At 46.5% G+C, this 15,815-nt stretch overlaps 1 protein-coding gene across 1 annotated transcript; it reads left to right on the top strand.

Moving 5' to 3' along the window:
* The first annotated feature begins 2,241 nt into the window (after window positions 1-2,241).
* LOC117702485 (globoside alpha-1,3-N-acetylgalactosaminyltransferase 1-like) lies at window positions 2,242-14,834 on the top strand. Its single transcript, XM_076706488.1, is given in 8 exon segments — window positions 2,242-2,312; window positions 2,841-2,906; window positions 7,887-7,921; window positions 11,813-11,873; window positions 11,953-11,988; window positions 12,682-12,816; window positions 14,161-14,419; window positions 14,421-14,834. Coding segments are annotated over 8 exon segments (1,077 nt in total).
* Window positions 14,835-15,815: the final 981 nt, after the last annotated feature.

Raw genomic sequence — 15,815 nt, 5'->3', positions numbered from 1 at the left:
CTGAATTTATTTCAGATAATTTAGTATAACTTTGTTATTTATACAGCTGTAACAGGCAATCAGAAATAGAAACTATCCATTTAATATCACCCACATTCTGTCTCGTACAGGCTTGCCAGTGTTGTGAAAATTATTTAAATCCCAGCCCAAGGTTTCTACCCCACCCGTTGACACTTTAGTTCCCAGATGAAAGACACACACATCCTTTATGTTTTTAATAGCCTTAAACACAAGAGCTGAGCAGTTACTACTCTCTCTGTTGTTATAATCTACTTTCCTATTGATAACCCTGAGTTACTATGTACTGTTTCATCTGGGCTGTTCTAAACTCAAATTGGCCAGCCACACAGGGTCAGTTCTCTTGACTCCTAGCCCATGGCAGCTTCTCTTTCCTCCTCCTGCACTTTCTTTTCCCCTGTGGTCCCCCTCTGACCCCAAGCCCATGAAATCTAAACCCCCGTCTATATCACTTCTGCCCAGCTATTGGGTGTTGGCATCTTTATTTACCAATCAGAAATAACTTGGGAGCAGGGTCACTCAGCAGCTTATGTGTGGACTTTCTCATCTCTGGGGCAACTAGTCTTGGTGGCTCCAGATTAGCATTAGAATGCAAGCAGCTTTAGGCCAACCTACTACATTGCCAAGTCTATTGCACAAGGAAATGAAGAAATTGACCAGTTATTAATAGGAAATGTGTTAAGATTCCCAATGCTTCATGAAAAATACCATATTAACAGTAAATGTTTAAAGAAAAATATTTCAATCACCTGGCAACAGCCAAGAGAATTATAAGAAAATATCTTACTAATCCCAGCACTTGGGAGCAGCAGAGGCAGGCCGATTTCTGAGTTCGAGGCCAGCCTGGTCTACAGAGTGAGAGTTCCAGGACAGCCAGGACTACACAGAGAAACCCTGTCTCAAAAAACAAAAGAAAACAAAACAAAAAAAAAAAAGAAAAAAAGAAAATATCTTACTTGTTCTTTGTATAACCAAACTCCATTGCCTACTGGAAGTAAACCTTGGAGAGGGGGCATCACAAAAGAAATGAAATCTGACAGATCTGTTTCAATTTGCAGAATTTAGAAATCTAAAGTTTGTGCTCCATACCGTTGATACAGAATAAGGGTTTCAATGGGCAACTGCTTTGAAATCTGAGAAGACAGATTCTGTCATTCCACATTACTGGAAGTAATGACTATTATCAGATATCTGTACAAATCAAGACTAACAATGTCCCCACACATGTCCCCAGTAAGATGAAACGATTCTTTGCATATTATAATGTAAAGCAGATTACAGGTATACCACACTATCCTCCAGGACAAACAGTTGTAGAAAGATCTAGTTGTACCTTATAGAAAATGCTTATAAAACCAAAAGGGTGAATAAAGGCCCCCAGGGAGAAACTAAATAGTGCTCTATTAACTTTAAAATTTCTGAATATTAATGAGAAAGAAATAACAGCTGAGAGACACTGGGATATAGAAAAAAAACTTTGGGATTAAATCACCCTATATACTATAAGGATGTGTTACTATCAGAATGGAAGCCAGTGAACAGTGTGTGTTGGGGATGTGAATTTATTTATATTTCCATAGGAAATGATACCATTAAAACTGATAAAGATTAGAATTGAGTTAGAGAGATATCCAGAGAACCTTTCATTTCATTTTTAGGTCATTGAAAATATGTTAACAATTTCCCATTATACTCATCATAATTAATAGCTTAAAACAGAATGTAGTGGAAATTTGGAAAGTGGAATTTTGGTTTCTTTAAAAAAACAGAAATACTGAAAGAATATGTTTTTGTGGGCCGGGCAGTGGTGGCGCACACCTTTAATCCCAGCGCTTGAGAGGCAGAGGCAGGCGGATTTCTGAGTTCAAGGCCAGCCTGGTCTACAGAGTGAGTTCCAGGACAGCCAGGGCTACACAGAGAAACCCTGTCTCGGAAAACAAAAACAAAACAAAAAAAGAATTATGTTTTTGTTTTAATTGCAGGTGTGGAGATATGGGGCTATTCACAGCAGCTATAATTTGCTTCGTGGTCTAGCAGAGGCTTCTCTGCCTGGGGGGTGACATCCTAGCTGCCACTGAACTTGAGATCAGCTGAAGGAAGAAAATAATTGGAGCATTTCTTTGCAGGTGTTCTGAGACCTCAAGTGAGGTAGGCTCAGAGCTTGACAGACCTAAGGTCCTTAGGGGTCTCTGAAGGTGCCCAGCTTCTGTTCAGCACCCAGTGATGACCCGCCGAAGACTGGCCCTGGGCTTGGCGTTCTCCCTGCTCGTTGGCACAGGTCTCTGGGTCCTGTGGTGAGTTGCCTTTTGGAGTTTCCTCCATGCTCTTCCCAGTACTTCTCCTGCCCTCTAAAAGTGATACCAGTTTTTCAGGATCCATCAACCCTTGAGGCTCAGGATCCTCCAGCCTCAGACAGGCTAACTAGTTTTGGCTTTTGTGTTTTGCCATGACTTGGCTTTTCCCAGCCTATTATTTGCCATGTTTTTGCCTAGATTGTCCTTGAAACCATGTTGATAAGGAACCCTGTTCATGTTTCTAAAGTCACCCCCATTGGCCTTGTGGGAAGCTATTGGTACTGCATGTCTCCTTACTGTTTGTCTGTGGGACATGGCTTCATGTCCATATGACCTAGCCTAGCCATATCATGAGTGAATAGCCGTGTAGACAAAAAGACTAGGCCCTGTGCTAGACACGAATGCTGTCTAGTCTTCAGTCAATAACCATGGACTGACAGTTTTTGTGACTCCTGATGAAGCACACCAAGTGAGTGATGTCAACCTCTAAGGCAGTGTAGCATTTAACAGGTGTGTTTTTCTTTCTAGGGAATATGTCAAGGACTGGATGCTGGTCTCCTACATACCCTATTACCTCCCCGGTCCAGAGTTCTTGTAAGTACTGGATTAGAGGATTTGGGGGCAGTGTGGGGTGACCATATTTGGAGAGACAGGAAATCTTTTAGGATGATGTTGTCTGAGGACACCTGTAGCCTCCCTCATCTTATGGCTCTGAGCAGTGCTACTTAAAGCCACCACAGACAGGAGCTGAGAACCCGAGATTCCAGCCTTCCAACATCCTGCTGTGCTCAGCATGCTTCGGCTCTGTCTCCCTTGTTGCTTGCTGTGCCTGTTAGACTGGAGGGTAGACATGCCCCTCCTGGGTTGATGCTTATGAGGAGCCTGGTGTTCTGGTACCTAGACGGTGGTCAGTAAAGAGCCCTGTTAGGAAGTAACCTCATGATCCATTTTGTGTGGATGCAAGGAACTGAGTGGCATTAGGCTGAACAGGCCTTCCCCCTTTGGTGAACCTGTTTGATAGCCAAGAGAAAAGATCTTTTGTTTCATAATAGCTAAAGAAAAATTAGGCATATGGATTATAGGCTCTTTGATAACATGAGTGATTGATTGACTGATTTTTTTGAGATACAGTTTTTCTGTGTATCCCTGGCTGTTCTGGAACTTGCTCAGCATATCAGGCTGGCCTCAAATTCAGAGAGCGTGACAACATTCGCCATTCCAAGATGGCGAGGGCAATCCTGTGCTCCCACAAGTAAACAACAAGCTGCGCAGGTGCAAAAGGCAAAAGCCAAAGTCACTGCCCATCCCAGGGTGTAATAGAGAGTGATTGTTGATGAGTGAACAGCCAATCAGAAGTGAACACACCACTCTAGGGTACATATAGCAGTGCCTTTCCCGGGCTTGGGGTCTTTCACTTCAGCTGATACAAGAATAAAGCCTCCTTGTAGTAACTACCGAACACTGCCTCCCATGTCTCTCTTGTGGGCGAGGGGACTTGGAAGGGGCGCGGACAATCTAGTGCCGAAACCCGGGAATTTCAAGGCGCCGCGGAGACCCCCTGAGATTCGGGGCAGGTTAAAAGACTACAGGATCGAGGTACATCTCTGAGAGGTATGTTTGGGGTGGAAGCCTTGGTGCAAGGATTTTCATTCATTGCACACTAGTGGCCTCTTGCTTGCGTTGCTTTCGCTTTTACCTTATTTGTGTTGTGAGGATCCAGCTTGCAGCACAGCTAGTAGTGCAAGTCAAGAGGTTTCAGGAGAGGTCCACTCCAGGGTATGAGAAATAGAGCGTTGTTAGCTGGCATCAGGCAAGGAGCCTGGGGAAAAGATAAGGCCAAGGAGCCTGGAAAGGAGAAGCAGGGCAAAAAGCCTGGGCAACAGAGACAGGCCAAGGAGCCTGGTCAAAGAAAAGAGTACTCAAAAGGAACAGGGGCCACCACTGCAGGGCCTGTTGTTTTTTGTTGTTGTTGTTGTTGTTTTGTTTTTTTTTTTTTTTTGGTTTTTCGAGACAGGTTCTCTGTGTAGCCCGGCTGTCCTGGAACTCACTCTGTAGACCAGGCTGGCCTCAGAAACTCAGAAAAATCGCCTGCCTCTGCCTCCCAAGTGCTGGGATTAAAGGCGTGCGCCACCACCGCCGGCTAACTGCAGGGCCTATTAAGGTTAAGGACCCTTCACTGGCTGGTGAAGAGAGAGTGAAGGTCAAAAGGACCCCTGTGGGGAAGAAATCTCGAGGGCGGGGGGAGGGAGTCCGGTGGCAGCAGGGTCCCAGGGCGGTCCAGCATCAGGGTCCCGGGTGGGCTTCCCACATCGCCAGCGGAGGGTCCCACATTCACGCAGCTGTCGGTGGGCGGGCCAGCGGCTGCATCGGCAAGGTTCCAGGGTTCCAAAAGCTGGGAATCAGGCGGAGAGTCCATGCAACACGTGGAGTCCGGTTTTCCAAAGCTTTATTGTTCATGACATGGTAAATGGATGTAGGTGTTATGCACTTCCCCCGCCAAAGGCCAGGGGAGTTTTATTTTATAGGGAAGGAAAAAGGGGAGGGAATAACTTAATTAGCTATGCCCCTGTCCTTTTGATAATTCATTAATATTTAAATCTCTGGAGGTAGAGACTTGTTAATCACGCCCTATACCTGTGTCCTACGTGACTGAAGGTAACAGGTTAAATGGAGTTACCTCGTCCAAGGCCCAACAGACCCCCCTATACCTCATTAAGGAGCTTGCCGCCATAGACCTTAGCAGCTCCGAAGAAGAAAGCCTACAGGCGGAGGCAGCCTCCTATGCAAAAAATAACCGTTCTGAGATAAGACTAAGAAAGACCCTTGCGTCCCTCGCCCCACCCTTGCCTCCGGCCTATGCCCCTGGGCAGCGTCTCTAATTCATTTCTCAGCCCAGGAGATCAGAGGAGACAGCTACAGCTGGCATTTCCGGTCTTTGAAGGGGCAGAAGGCACCGTGTTCATGCCCCAGTAGAGTATAGGCAGGTCAAAGAATTAGCTGAGGCAGTAGTACACACATATGGAATTGAGGCTAATTTTACTGTATCCCAAGTGGAGAGGTTAAGTGCAGCTGCTATGATGCCAGGAGACTGGCAGGACACAGTGAAGGCGGTACTTACCAATATGGGCCAATATTTGGAATGGAAAGCACTCTGGCATGAGCAGTTACAAGCACAAGCCAGAGCTAATGCAAGCATTGAGGGTCAACAGTTATGGACTTTTGACATGCTGGCAGGAGTTGGCGCACATGCCAATGACCAGACTGCTCACCCTTGGCAGGTATACGCACAAATAGCGACAGCTGCTGTTAAGGCATGGAAGTCTCTCCCTAGGAAGGAAGGCAGTAATCTTTATTTGTCCAAAATAACTCAGGGGACCAGTGAGTCCTTCTCTGACTTTGTGGCCCTCATGACTGAGGCAGCTGGCAGAATCTTTGGGGATCCGGAGCAAGTCATGCATTAATTGAACAGATGATCTTTGAAAATGCCACAGCTAATGCCGTGCAGCCATTGCTCCTTGGAGAGCCAAGGGGCTACAAGACTGGTTAGGAATCTGTCGCAGCTTGGGAGGTCCCTTACTAATGCAGGACTTGCGGCAGCAAATTTAGAGATGGCTGCTGTCCTTCTCCAAGGTCAGGGACGCGATAGACCCCCGCCATGGCTGGGGAGGGAGCTGTCTGTGTTTTTCCACAGGGTGAAGACAATCCAATTTGGGTCCCCACTCGGCTGGTGTAGATCGTGAAGAATGAAGCTAGATTGCAGGATGAACGGCTCTGATTCTCCTGATGCTGATGTTCGATTTGGGGATAAGTATACCACTATGGGCCATAGTTAGATCTTGGCCTGTTCCCATGCCAGTACATTCAAATTCTGCAGTGCTGCCGTTGTTTACACTACTGAGTGTTACATGGATGCCCCGTGCTCTCGGCGCACCCACCAGCAGCCTGAGTTATATAATGCTACAAGTTTTCCATTAAACTTACACTTTGTTTTGTGGCAGCAAGCAAGGATAATAAGACAAGTAAACTACATGCACCTTGTATGATTCTTAAGAAAACTACTCTTGCTAATTGGGTGGATCCTGTGACTTACAGTAAGGTGGAGACAAGAGTGCTAGGGGCTGTCTTGAATCAGATTAGTTCAGGACAGATGGAAGGATCGGGAAATGTTGGTCTGAATTCATCAGCACCTATAAACATTACCACCACCATGATTAGAAGTAATGTTACTATAATTAAGAGGTCCAATTGGCATACCAATAATGCCACTTTGCAACAGATGATACCGTGGTGCTATCCAGATTTGTCCTTTCCAGTGGTGTTTTCACCTTGCCAGTCTAAGATTAAACCCAAGAAACAAATTGCCAGAGGATTTAATTTATCCCCTTCTCTCGATTTGGCTATAATGAATAATACAGGTAAGAGCACTGGCATAGAAAATATTTGGCCCTTTTATCATTGGGTGTTGAGTAATGAGGCTGGAGCTAGTGCCAGTGTATCTGCCTTTGCCTTGTTGAATGGTATATTTCATGAGGTACAAAATGTTTCAGCTACACGATCTAATATCTCTAGCCATTTGAATAACATTAAAATTAATAAGGTGTTTAGGAATGCATCTGCACAACCGGTGTCGTGTGTGGACCCCCCATTTTTCTTTATGTTATCCAACTTTCAAAATAATTCTGATATCTTAGATTGTAAGAATGTTACATGTCTTTTGGCACAATGCTGGAATGGATCACTAGACCTAGCCTTGGTTGTGCACGTGCCTACCTTTGTGCCCATCCCAGTAGAAGCTGATCCTGAAACTTTCCCTATTACATCATTAATAAGACATAAAAGAGACTTTGGCATTACTGCAGCCATTATCATTGTTATTACCATCTCTGCAGCTGCAGCTGTTACAGCCAGCATAGCCTTGGCTAATCAAGTTACGGCAGCTACTGTTGTTAATCAAATTTAAGAAAATTTGATTTTCTCTGAGGCTTTGACCATTCTACAGAAAGTGGATGCACACTTGGCATCAGACATTCTCTTGGTCAATCAGAGAGTTGATTTGCTCCAAGCCCATGTAGAACAACTCACGGATGTGGTTCAAATGAGCTGCGTATCAGCAACCCCACATCTATGTATTACACCTCTGAGATTTATGAATGATACATTTATTCAAAGCCATAATCTTTCTGCTTATTTACAAGGGAATTGGACTAGGCAGCTGGACCAGATGCAGCAGCGATTGCAGATCCGGATTTTGAGCCTTAATGGAACACGAGTGGACCCTGTTACCCCTGGCGATTTTACTTCTTGGCTTACCTCTGCCTTTTCTTTCTTTCTTAAAGGGTGGGGATAGGCCTGTTTGGTGCAGCCCTATGTTGTGGATTAGTGTTCATGTTATGGTTGGTCTGCAAGCTCAGAGCCCAACAAAAACGTGACAAGGTCGTTATCGCCCAAGCACTCGTAGCCTTGAGCAAGGATCTTCTCCTGAAATTTGGCTATCTAGACTAAGAAAGTATCTGATGACTGAGACCCTCAGTCGATGCACCCCAAGGGTTCAGCCCATTGCACTGGGTAGATGAGAGGTCTAAGTCTAGCCAGCCCTTGCCTGAATAACTGTGGTACCTGAATATTTAGAGGTGTTGTGAGTGGGTACTCGACAGGGAATGTTCCACAAGTGTGGAGAGATTTCCCAAAAGTATGCCTGATTGCACAAAGGTTTGATGCCAAAACCTCCTCTCCACACACGGACGGCCACCGGGCGCTCCAGAGTGGAGGCTCCCTTTCCACTTTTTTCCAAAAAGGCATCGAGATGGGTATGGGAAGTATTACTCATTGCACGATTACGAGAAGAGAAACCATTACAATATCTCATTTTGCACAGGGGATCAGGCCTCTGCTTTCCCTCACTGAGTTGGTGCCACACTTGATAGGCAAAAGGCTGTTCCATCTTAATAAAATTGAAAGGGGGAGATGTTAGGAGCCGCGGTGATCGTGACAGCATTCGCCATTACAAGATGGTGCAGGCATCCTGTGCTCCCACAAGTAAACAACTAACTGCGCAGGTGCAAGAGGCAAGAGTGCGCCAAAGTCACTGACCATCCCGGGGCATAATATGGGGTGATGAGTGAACAGCCAATCAGAAGTGAACACACCACTCTAGGGTACATATAGCAGTGCCTTTCCCGGGCTTGGGGTCTTCCGCTTCAGCTGATACAAGAATAAAGCCTCCTGTAGTAACTACCCGAACACTGCCTCCCGTGTCTCTCTTGCGGGCGAGGGGACTCAGAAGGGGCACGGAACAGGGATTAAAGGCACCACCTGGCTAGTATTAGTTTTTAATGTGCTACATGTTTATGTACCATGTGCTTGGTGCTGCCAGAGGCTGGAAGAGGGTGTCAGATCCCTGGAACTGGAATTATAAGTGAGCCACCACATAGATATTGGGAATTGAACCCAGGTCCTCTGAAGAACAGTCAGTTCTCTCAACCACTGAGCCATCTCTTCAGTTCCTATACAGGATCTTAGGTTGCTCAGGCTGGCTGGCTGTCTTAGTCACTGTTCTGTTGCTATAAAGAGACACTGTGACCAAGGCAACTCTTATAAAAGAAAGCGTTCAATTGGGGGCCTACTTGTAGCTTCAGAAGTTAGTCCATTACCATCATGACGGGGAGCTAGGCAGCACACAAACAGATATGATGCTGAGAGCTACATCATGAGCTACAGACAGCAGAGAGAGAGACTGGGGCTGGCATGGGATTTAGAAACCTCCAGCAAGGTTACACCTATATGACCCGATGGAGACCATTCTTATTCAAACCACCACACTGTCCTACTTAGGTTTCTATTCCTGTAATAAAATGTCATGACCAAAAGCAGTGTGGGAGAAAAGAGTTTCTTGGCTTATATGTGTCCATCACAGCCCATCAGGAAAGGGAAGTCAGGCAGGAAGCTGGAGGCAGGAACTGATGCCAAGGCCATGGAAAATTGCTGCTTATGGGGGCTTGCTTCCCCTGGCTTGCTCAGCCTGCTTCCTTATACCATCCAGGACCACCTGCCCAGTTGTGGCACTGCCCACACTGGGCTGGGCCCTCCCACGTTGACTATTAAACAGGAAAATCCCCCCATACAGTTGCCTACAGACCAATCTGATCAAGGCATTTTCTCAGTTGAGGTTCCCTGCTCAAAGACAACCTAGCTTGTGTCAAGTTGACCAAAAAACTGACCAGCATACTGGCTCTGAACTCTCTACACCTGAGGATATTTGCACTCCTGATTTTCTTACCTTCACTCCTGAGTGCCAAGATTACAGACATGGGCCACCATAGCCATCTTTATTTTCATTTTATTGCCTTCAAAAGCTGAGAAATAGGAATTTCTCTGTAGGCTTATACTTTTCAAAACCTACTTTAATGAGGGTTCTTAAACCCTTTAACTTCCCTTGTAGCCCATCACCCACTAGAGATAGTGGAAAGGAAAGGTTAATAGAACAAAAGAGGTTGTGGACCTGTTTACAGACAGTTCTTTGGGACAAATCCAATCTTTACAGTCAGGATAGCAGCAGTACAGTTTTCATGAAGAATCAGCAGTGGTATCGCCACTCACAAACACCATTCACGGATCAGCAACAGCAGTTCAATCCAGAAGAAGCCAGGAGGCTCTAGCAATCAGCCTAAGTCCTCAGAAGCAGCAAGAAGCCTCTGGAATATTACCAGAAGTTCTTTGGTGCGTTTCTGTCTGCAAAGTCAGTAAAGAAGGCAAGGTGAACCAATGCCATAGCATCATCAGTGAAGATCAGCATCAGCAAACCCAATGAAGACCAGCGAAGAGGCAAACCAAGGCCACACAGCAGCGTCCACTGTTATACTATATTCTTTCTAAACATCAAGCGTTCTCTCAAGCGTCTGCTCTAGCAAAACATCACATGCCCTTTCCCAGGCAGCATCCAGTAAAACACCATGTGTCTGTTCTCAGTGAAACAGCCTCCTACATGTCTGCTTCAGCAAAAACATCCTCTCATAAGACAGTTTCCAGAAAAACATCACATGACACAACAGAGTCTCCAAAGAAACCAGAAATTTCAATCTCAGTTATCTTTTTGGCAAGTGTGAGCTAGGCTGAAGGCCAACCCCTTGGTCTCCTGTGTGGTAGACAGGCTCTTTTCCCCTAAACTATACTGTCAGCTCCAGCTTCTGTATTCTTGTGTATCATTCCCTAATGTAGCTAAGCATGTCTGGACTTGTAGGAGAAAAGAAATTACTGTTGGGATGCACAGAATGTTGGATCCTGGTGTGACATCCTCTACTTGATTCTGACTGCCTCCTCAGAACACCTTTATTTTCTGAGCAGGGACACAGTAGATAGAATTTGAAGAATGGCAATTAAGAGTAGAGACAAATCTTGAAGGCACAGATGCTTTGCACTCAGAGTATTGTTGAATCCCTTTCTGGAATAAGCACTCTGACACCAAAGAGAGTGGAAGAGAGATGTCTCCTGAAAGGGACCCCGTTTGTATTCACATTTTATACTCTAAAACCATAAGGCAGGCAGGCAAGCGAACAAGCTTTTACAGAAGCAAATGTCACAGTCCTCAGGTGGTTAAAGGCAACCACCCATCAGTTTTGTTTCCCTAGCTCATCCTGTTTCAGGTAGCTTTTTAGGTAGCAAGGGAAGTCATGCTTGGCAAATAGGCAATTCAAGCAGTGCTTTAAGTAAATCACTAAATAAATCGATAGATCAGTATTTAATAATTAGCCTTTCCTACCTTGTTCTACTTTAGGAGGAGGTACTAGTTTATAGATGCAGAAGCAAAGTGGTGACAGGGCCTTCATGGGCAGGTCCACAAAGAGCTGCTGTTTGATGGATCTAAGTTTAGAACTACAAAGAAAACTCTCTCTCTCTCTCTCCTCTCTCTCTCTCTTCTCTCTCTCTCTCTCTCTCTCTCTCTGTCGTTTTGGTTTTTAGAGACAAGATTTTCTCTGTGTAGACCAGGCTGGCCCTGAACTCACCGAGACCATCTTCCTCCGCCTCCAGAGTGCTGGGATTAAAGTTGTGTGCCACCATCGCTCTGTCAAGAAAACATTCATGACACAGATAATAATGATGGTTGCTGCACCACGACAGTGAGCTTTGCACCTCAGCATAACTGAAATAGGGCCATCAAGAGAGCTCAGTCCGTAAAGTGCTTTCCTTGCAAGCTTAATCACTAGAAGCTGTGACATCCATGGGTATGGTGGCGTGGATTCCCTTATGTCTCCATGCCAAGGAGGTAGAGACAGGTAGATCTCTGAGGCTTGTTGATAGCCAATTAACCTACTTGGAAAGTTCCAAACCAGTGAGAGATTTTTCTTTTCTCAAAGAAAAGGTGAGGCAACTCCCCCTTGAGTGCACATGCATCCTCTCCAGTGTATCCTACACCCACACTCTATGCCTTTCTTTCTCTTAACCCTCATGTTTAAGATTACGGTAAGGTGTCCTTCACAGGTCCCTCTCTCTTTCTTTGCTACCAGCAAAGAAAGAGAACATGAAGCTGCCCTTCAGGCAGGAGAAACTGATTCAGCCTGTGACACAGTAAGTGGACCCTTTCTTCCTGGATTCTGGCCCCAGGAGTGGGAGCTGCCTGCCTTACTCTGGCTCTTCTTGATTACAGGTTACAATACCCTCAGCCTAAGCTGCTGGAACACGGGTAGGTGTGAGGGAGTGACCTGGTAGTGGCAGGGAGGGGGATCAAAGAGATCCAGTGTAGCCAGAGGATGCTGAGGATGGTGGAAGGGCCAATAGCAAAGAGGACCTGGGCCCCAAAGAGTCAGGGAGCCGAGCTCTACCCATCACTGGCTGTGTGACCTTAGGCAGTTGGCCATCTGCTCTGAGCTCTACCTTTTGAGATTGATCATATATTACCTACTTTGTAGAGGGCTGGAACAGTAAGCAGTGGTACTGTGAGACATGCCTTACTTAGATAGGGGCATGCCACCCATGGTACAGTCTTATCACCTTATGAGTGCTCGGACCCTCCAGAGCAGTGGTTCACAACCTTCCTAATGCTGTGACCCTTTAATACAGTTCCTCATGTCATGGTGACCCCCAACCATAAAACTATCTTGTTGCTACTTTGTAACTGCAATTTTACTACTGTTAAGACTTGTAAATGTAAATATCTGATATGCAACTAGTGTGGGGATTGGGACCCACAGGTTGAGAACTACCACCCTAGACACTCTATGTCCATCCCGACTTCCAGGCTTCCCAGCCCTAGCCAGAGATAGCTGTTATTATCCCCAGTTTCACATGGGGAAACCAAGGCCCAGCAAACAGGGCCAAGATATGCCCAGGCTTCCAAACAGGGAGGGTTCCATGGCCTGAGCCTCCCCTGTGCCAGACCCACAGAGCTGCTGACACTTACCCCCTGGTTGGCACCCATCATCTCCAAGGGAACCTTTGACCCAGAACTTCTGAAGAATATGTACCAGCCATTGAACCTGACCATTGGAGTCACTGTGTTTGCTGTGGAGAAGTAAGTAATGGGTAAGGCTTAGTCTCCTTGAGCCACAGGGGTTTCTGGTCTAGGAAGAGGCCAGCCTGGCCAAGAGCTGTGGCGTGATATGGGAGAGCTTTCTGATATAAGGCCTCACCTGCCATCAAGAGGGAGACACAAGAAGCCTGGGTGAGGATCAGCAGGGTATGGGAAAGACTTTGTCCTCCCGACCTCTCCTTGTCCCTACCTGGCCTTTCCTTTAAGTCCATCTGGGACTGTGTTTGGACTCTAGGACTTAAAGTACTGGCCAGATGAAAAATGGACCACACATCTCAGGTGACCCCTGGTCTTAGGGATAGATCCATGCCATCCACTCTGCTGTATGTCCCCAGTGTCTAGTAATCATCTTCCCTTGATTCTGCGCCCTTGGCAGCTTCTTAACTACTTTCATCTCCCTAGTGTTCAGTATGAGTGTGTATAAAATGGTCAAGTTTCTGAGCAGAACATTAATAGAGATTGTGGAAATCCCAAACAACACTGCCTGCCATTCGTAACTGCTCAGTCAGAGCATGATGCTCACAGGTAAGGCGCTTGCCTCTAAGCCCAGTGACTTCAGTTCTGCAGGGTGGAAGGACAGAAAACTCCTAACACCTGTCCTATGCATGCACACATGCACATAAATAAATAAATGTTTTTTAAAAATATCTTAAGGAAGCATATTAGACACTGGGGAAGACAGCTCAGTTTGTAAAATGTTTTCATGCAAACATGAAGACCTGTGTTCCAGCCCCAGATTTATTAAGATCCCATCTCAAAAAATAAGGTGGCAGGTGGTAGGGTGCATGCTTTTAACTCTAGCACTCAGGAGGCAGAGACAGGAGGATCTCTGTGAGTTTGAGGCCAGCCTGGTCTACATAGCTAGTTCCAGGACAGCCAGGGCTACACAAAGAAAAACCCTGTCTCAAAACAAACAAACAAACAAACAAAACAACAACAAAAAACCTGGAACAAGCAGCAAGGAAGATGGCCCAGTGCCTAGTATCAACCTCTGAGACAGGTGTACACGGCCACAGATGATTAAAGATCAGTCTTAAATGGTTGTCACACACTGAGTACCCCTCGTGTCCCTAATTAGACACACTCGGACCAGAAGTGTCTCGCCATATAGACTTTAGAATTTGTGTAGACTTTAAAACAATTATACATCTTAATCCAAAACTCTGAAGCAGGGCTTTCAGATGAGGGTGTCCAACTCTGACCAGGACTGTGAGAGTCTGACAGATCACTGACTTCCTGAGGTGGAGAACTAGTGTGTAGACTTCAGTGCATACTGGGACCCAGGCAGTGGTGGACAGCAGTGGTTAACAGAGCTGTCATCTCCAGGTACACCTGTTTCACTCAGTCCTTTCTGGAGTCAGCTGAAGAGTTCTTTATACGTGGGTACCAGGTACACTATTACCTCTTTACTCAGGATCCTGCAGCCGTTCCCAGAGTTCCCCTGGGCCCTGGTCGGCTCCTCAGCATCATCCCCATCCGTGGTTACTCCCAGTGGGAGGAGATCTCCAAGCGCCGAATGGAGACCATCAACAAACACATTGCCAAGAGGGCCCACAAAGAAGTGGATTACCTCTTCTGTGTCGATGGATGTGGATATGGTCTTCCGTAACCCATGGGGCCCTGAGACCTTGGGGGATCTAGTGGCTGCTATCCACCCAGGCTATTTTGCTGTACCTCGACAGCAATTCCCTTATGAACACTGGCAAGTTTCCTCTGCCTTTGTGGCAGACAGTGAGGTGGACTTCTATTATGGTGGGGCAGTCTTTGGGGGACGAGTGGCCAGGGTGTATGAGTTTACCCGGGCCTGCCACATGGGAATCCTGATGGACAAAGCCAACAGCATTATGGCAGCCTGGCAGGAGGAGAGCCACCTGAACTGCTACTTCATCTGGCACAAACCATCTAAGGTGCTGTCCCCAGAGTACCTCTGGGATGACAGGAAGCCTGAAGATGATCCGATTCTCCTCAGTGGAAAAGGATACAACTGGCTGAGGAGCTAACAACTAAGCTAAGACCCACCCAGAGCCCTGTCAAATCCTACCCCATGCCAAGACCAGTTTACCCCTTACATACCCCAGTATACCAGGGGAGTCCAACCAGGAAAATGGATATAGAGACAATGTAAACTATGAGACGTTGTGTACCCACAGTCACATAGCAATCCAGCACATGATTGGTTGGACAAGAGGGAGGCATCAAAGGGCCTATCAGGCCTCCCCACACCTACCCAAGGGATGACTGTGTCTTCTTGAGCCTGGCTGGGTAATCCAGCTCTGCTCAAAATGCCCTCGCTTGTTAGTTAAATACTGATTTTAATTTTGTTTTAATCTGCAGTGGTGGGGATCAAACCCGGGGGCCTGCAGACTGAAGGGAAATACTCTGCCCTGCTGAGTTGTCCTCAGCCCTGCCTGCTGCCTTGAAGCTGTATGTTAATGCCCTCATCCCAACCAAGTACAATGCTGTTCCTGCAGCCTCGGGCAGCTGTTCTTACAGCGGACCAGGCTTAGCTTCCCTCCGGTCACCTGCATCCCGTTGTGAGCTACAGTCTCAGGCACCAGATGTCTACTTTGTTACATGGTTTGAGGTAGCTTACAGTAAAGATGGTGTATACTAGATCCTGACCAGGATTTTACCTGTACAGTGGAATGTTTTGCCAGTCTGGATAGTTCTAGGGAATATAAGCAGACTGGATTTCAAACAATCCATGTGGGGAGAGGGTGGGTTAATGGTTATTCTGGGAGATAGAGTAAAGCTGGCTGCTGCCACACACTGCTTATTCCAGTTCTGAGAGCCTGGGTAAGATGGAGTCCTATGGATAGATGTGCCACACCTAGAGGGTAGCAGTGTGCAACAGCCTCATTGCACCCTCAGTCCCAGGGCATACAGGAGGTGGTCCCATCTGTATTCATGGCCACTACACCTTTCATAGGTCACTGGTGGGCAGGAATCTCCAGGGCAGTGGGACAAATAGGCCAGGATCA

This window comes from Arvicanthis niloticus, unplaced genomic scaffold (genome assembly GCF_011762505.2).
Source record: "Arvicanthis niloticus isolate mArvNil1 unplaced genomic scaffold, mArvNil1.pat.X pat_scaffold_865_arrow_ctg1, whole genome shotgun sequence".
NCBI lineage: Eukaryota > Metazoa > Chordata > Mammalia > Rodentia > Muridae > Arvicanthis > Arvicanthis niloticus.
This window is presented reverse-complemented; position numbering and strand designations above follow the sequence as displayed.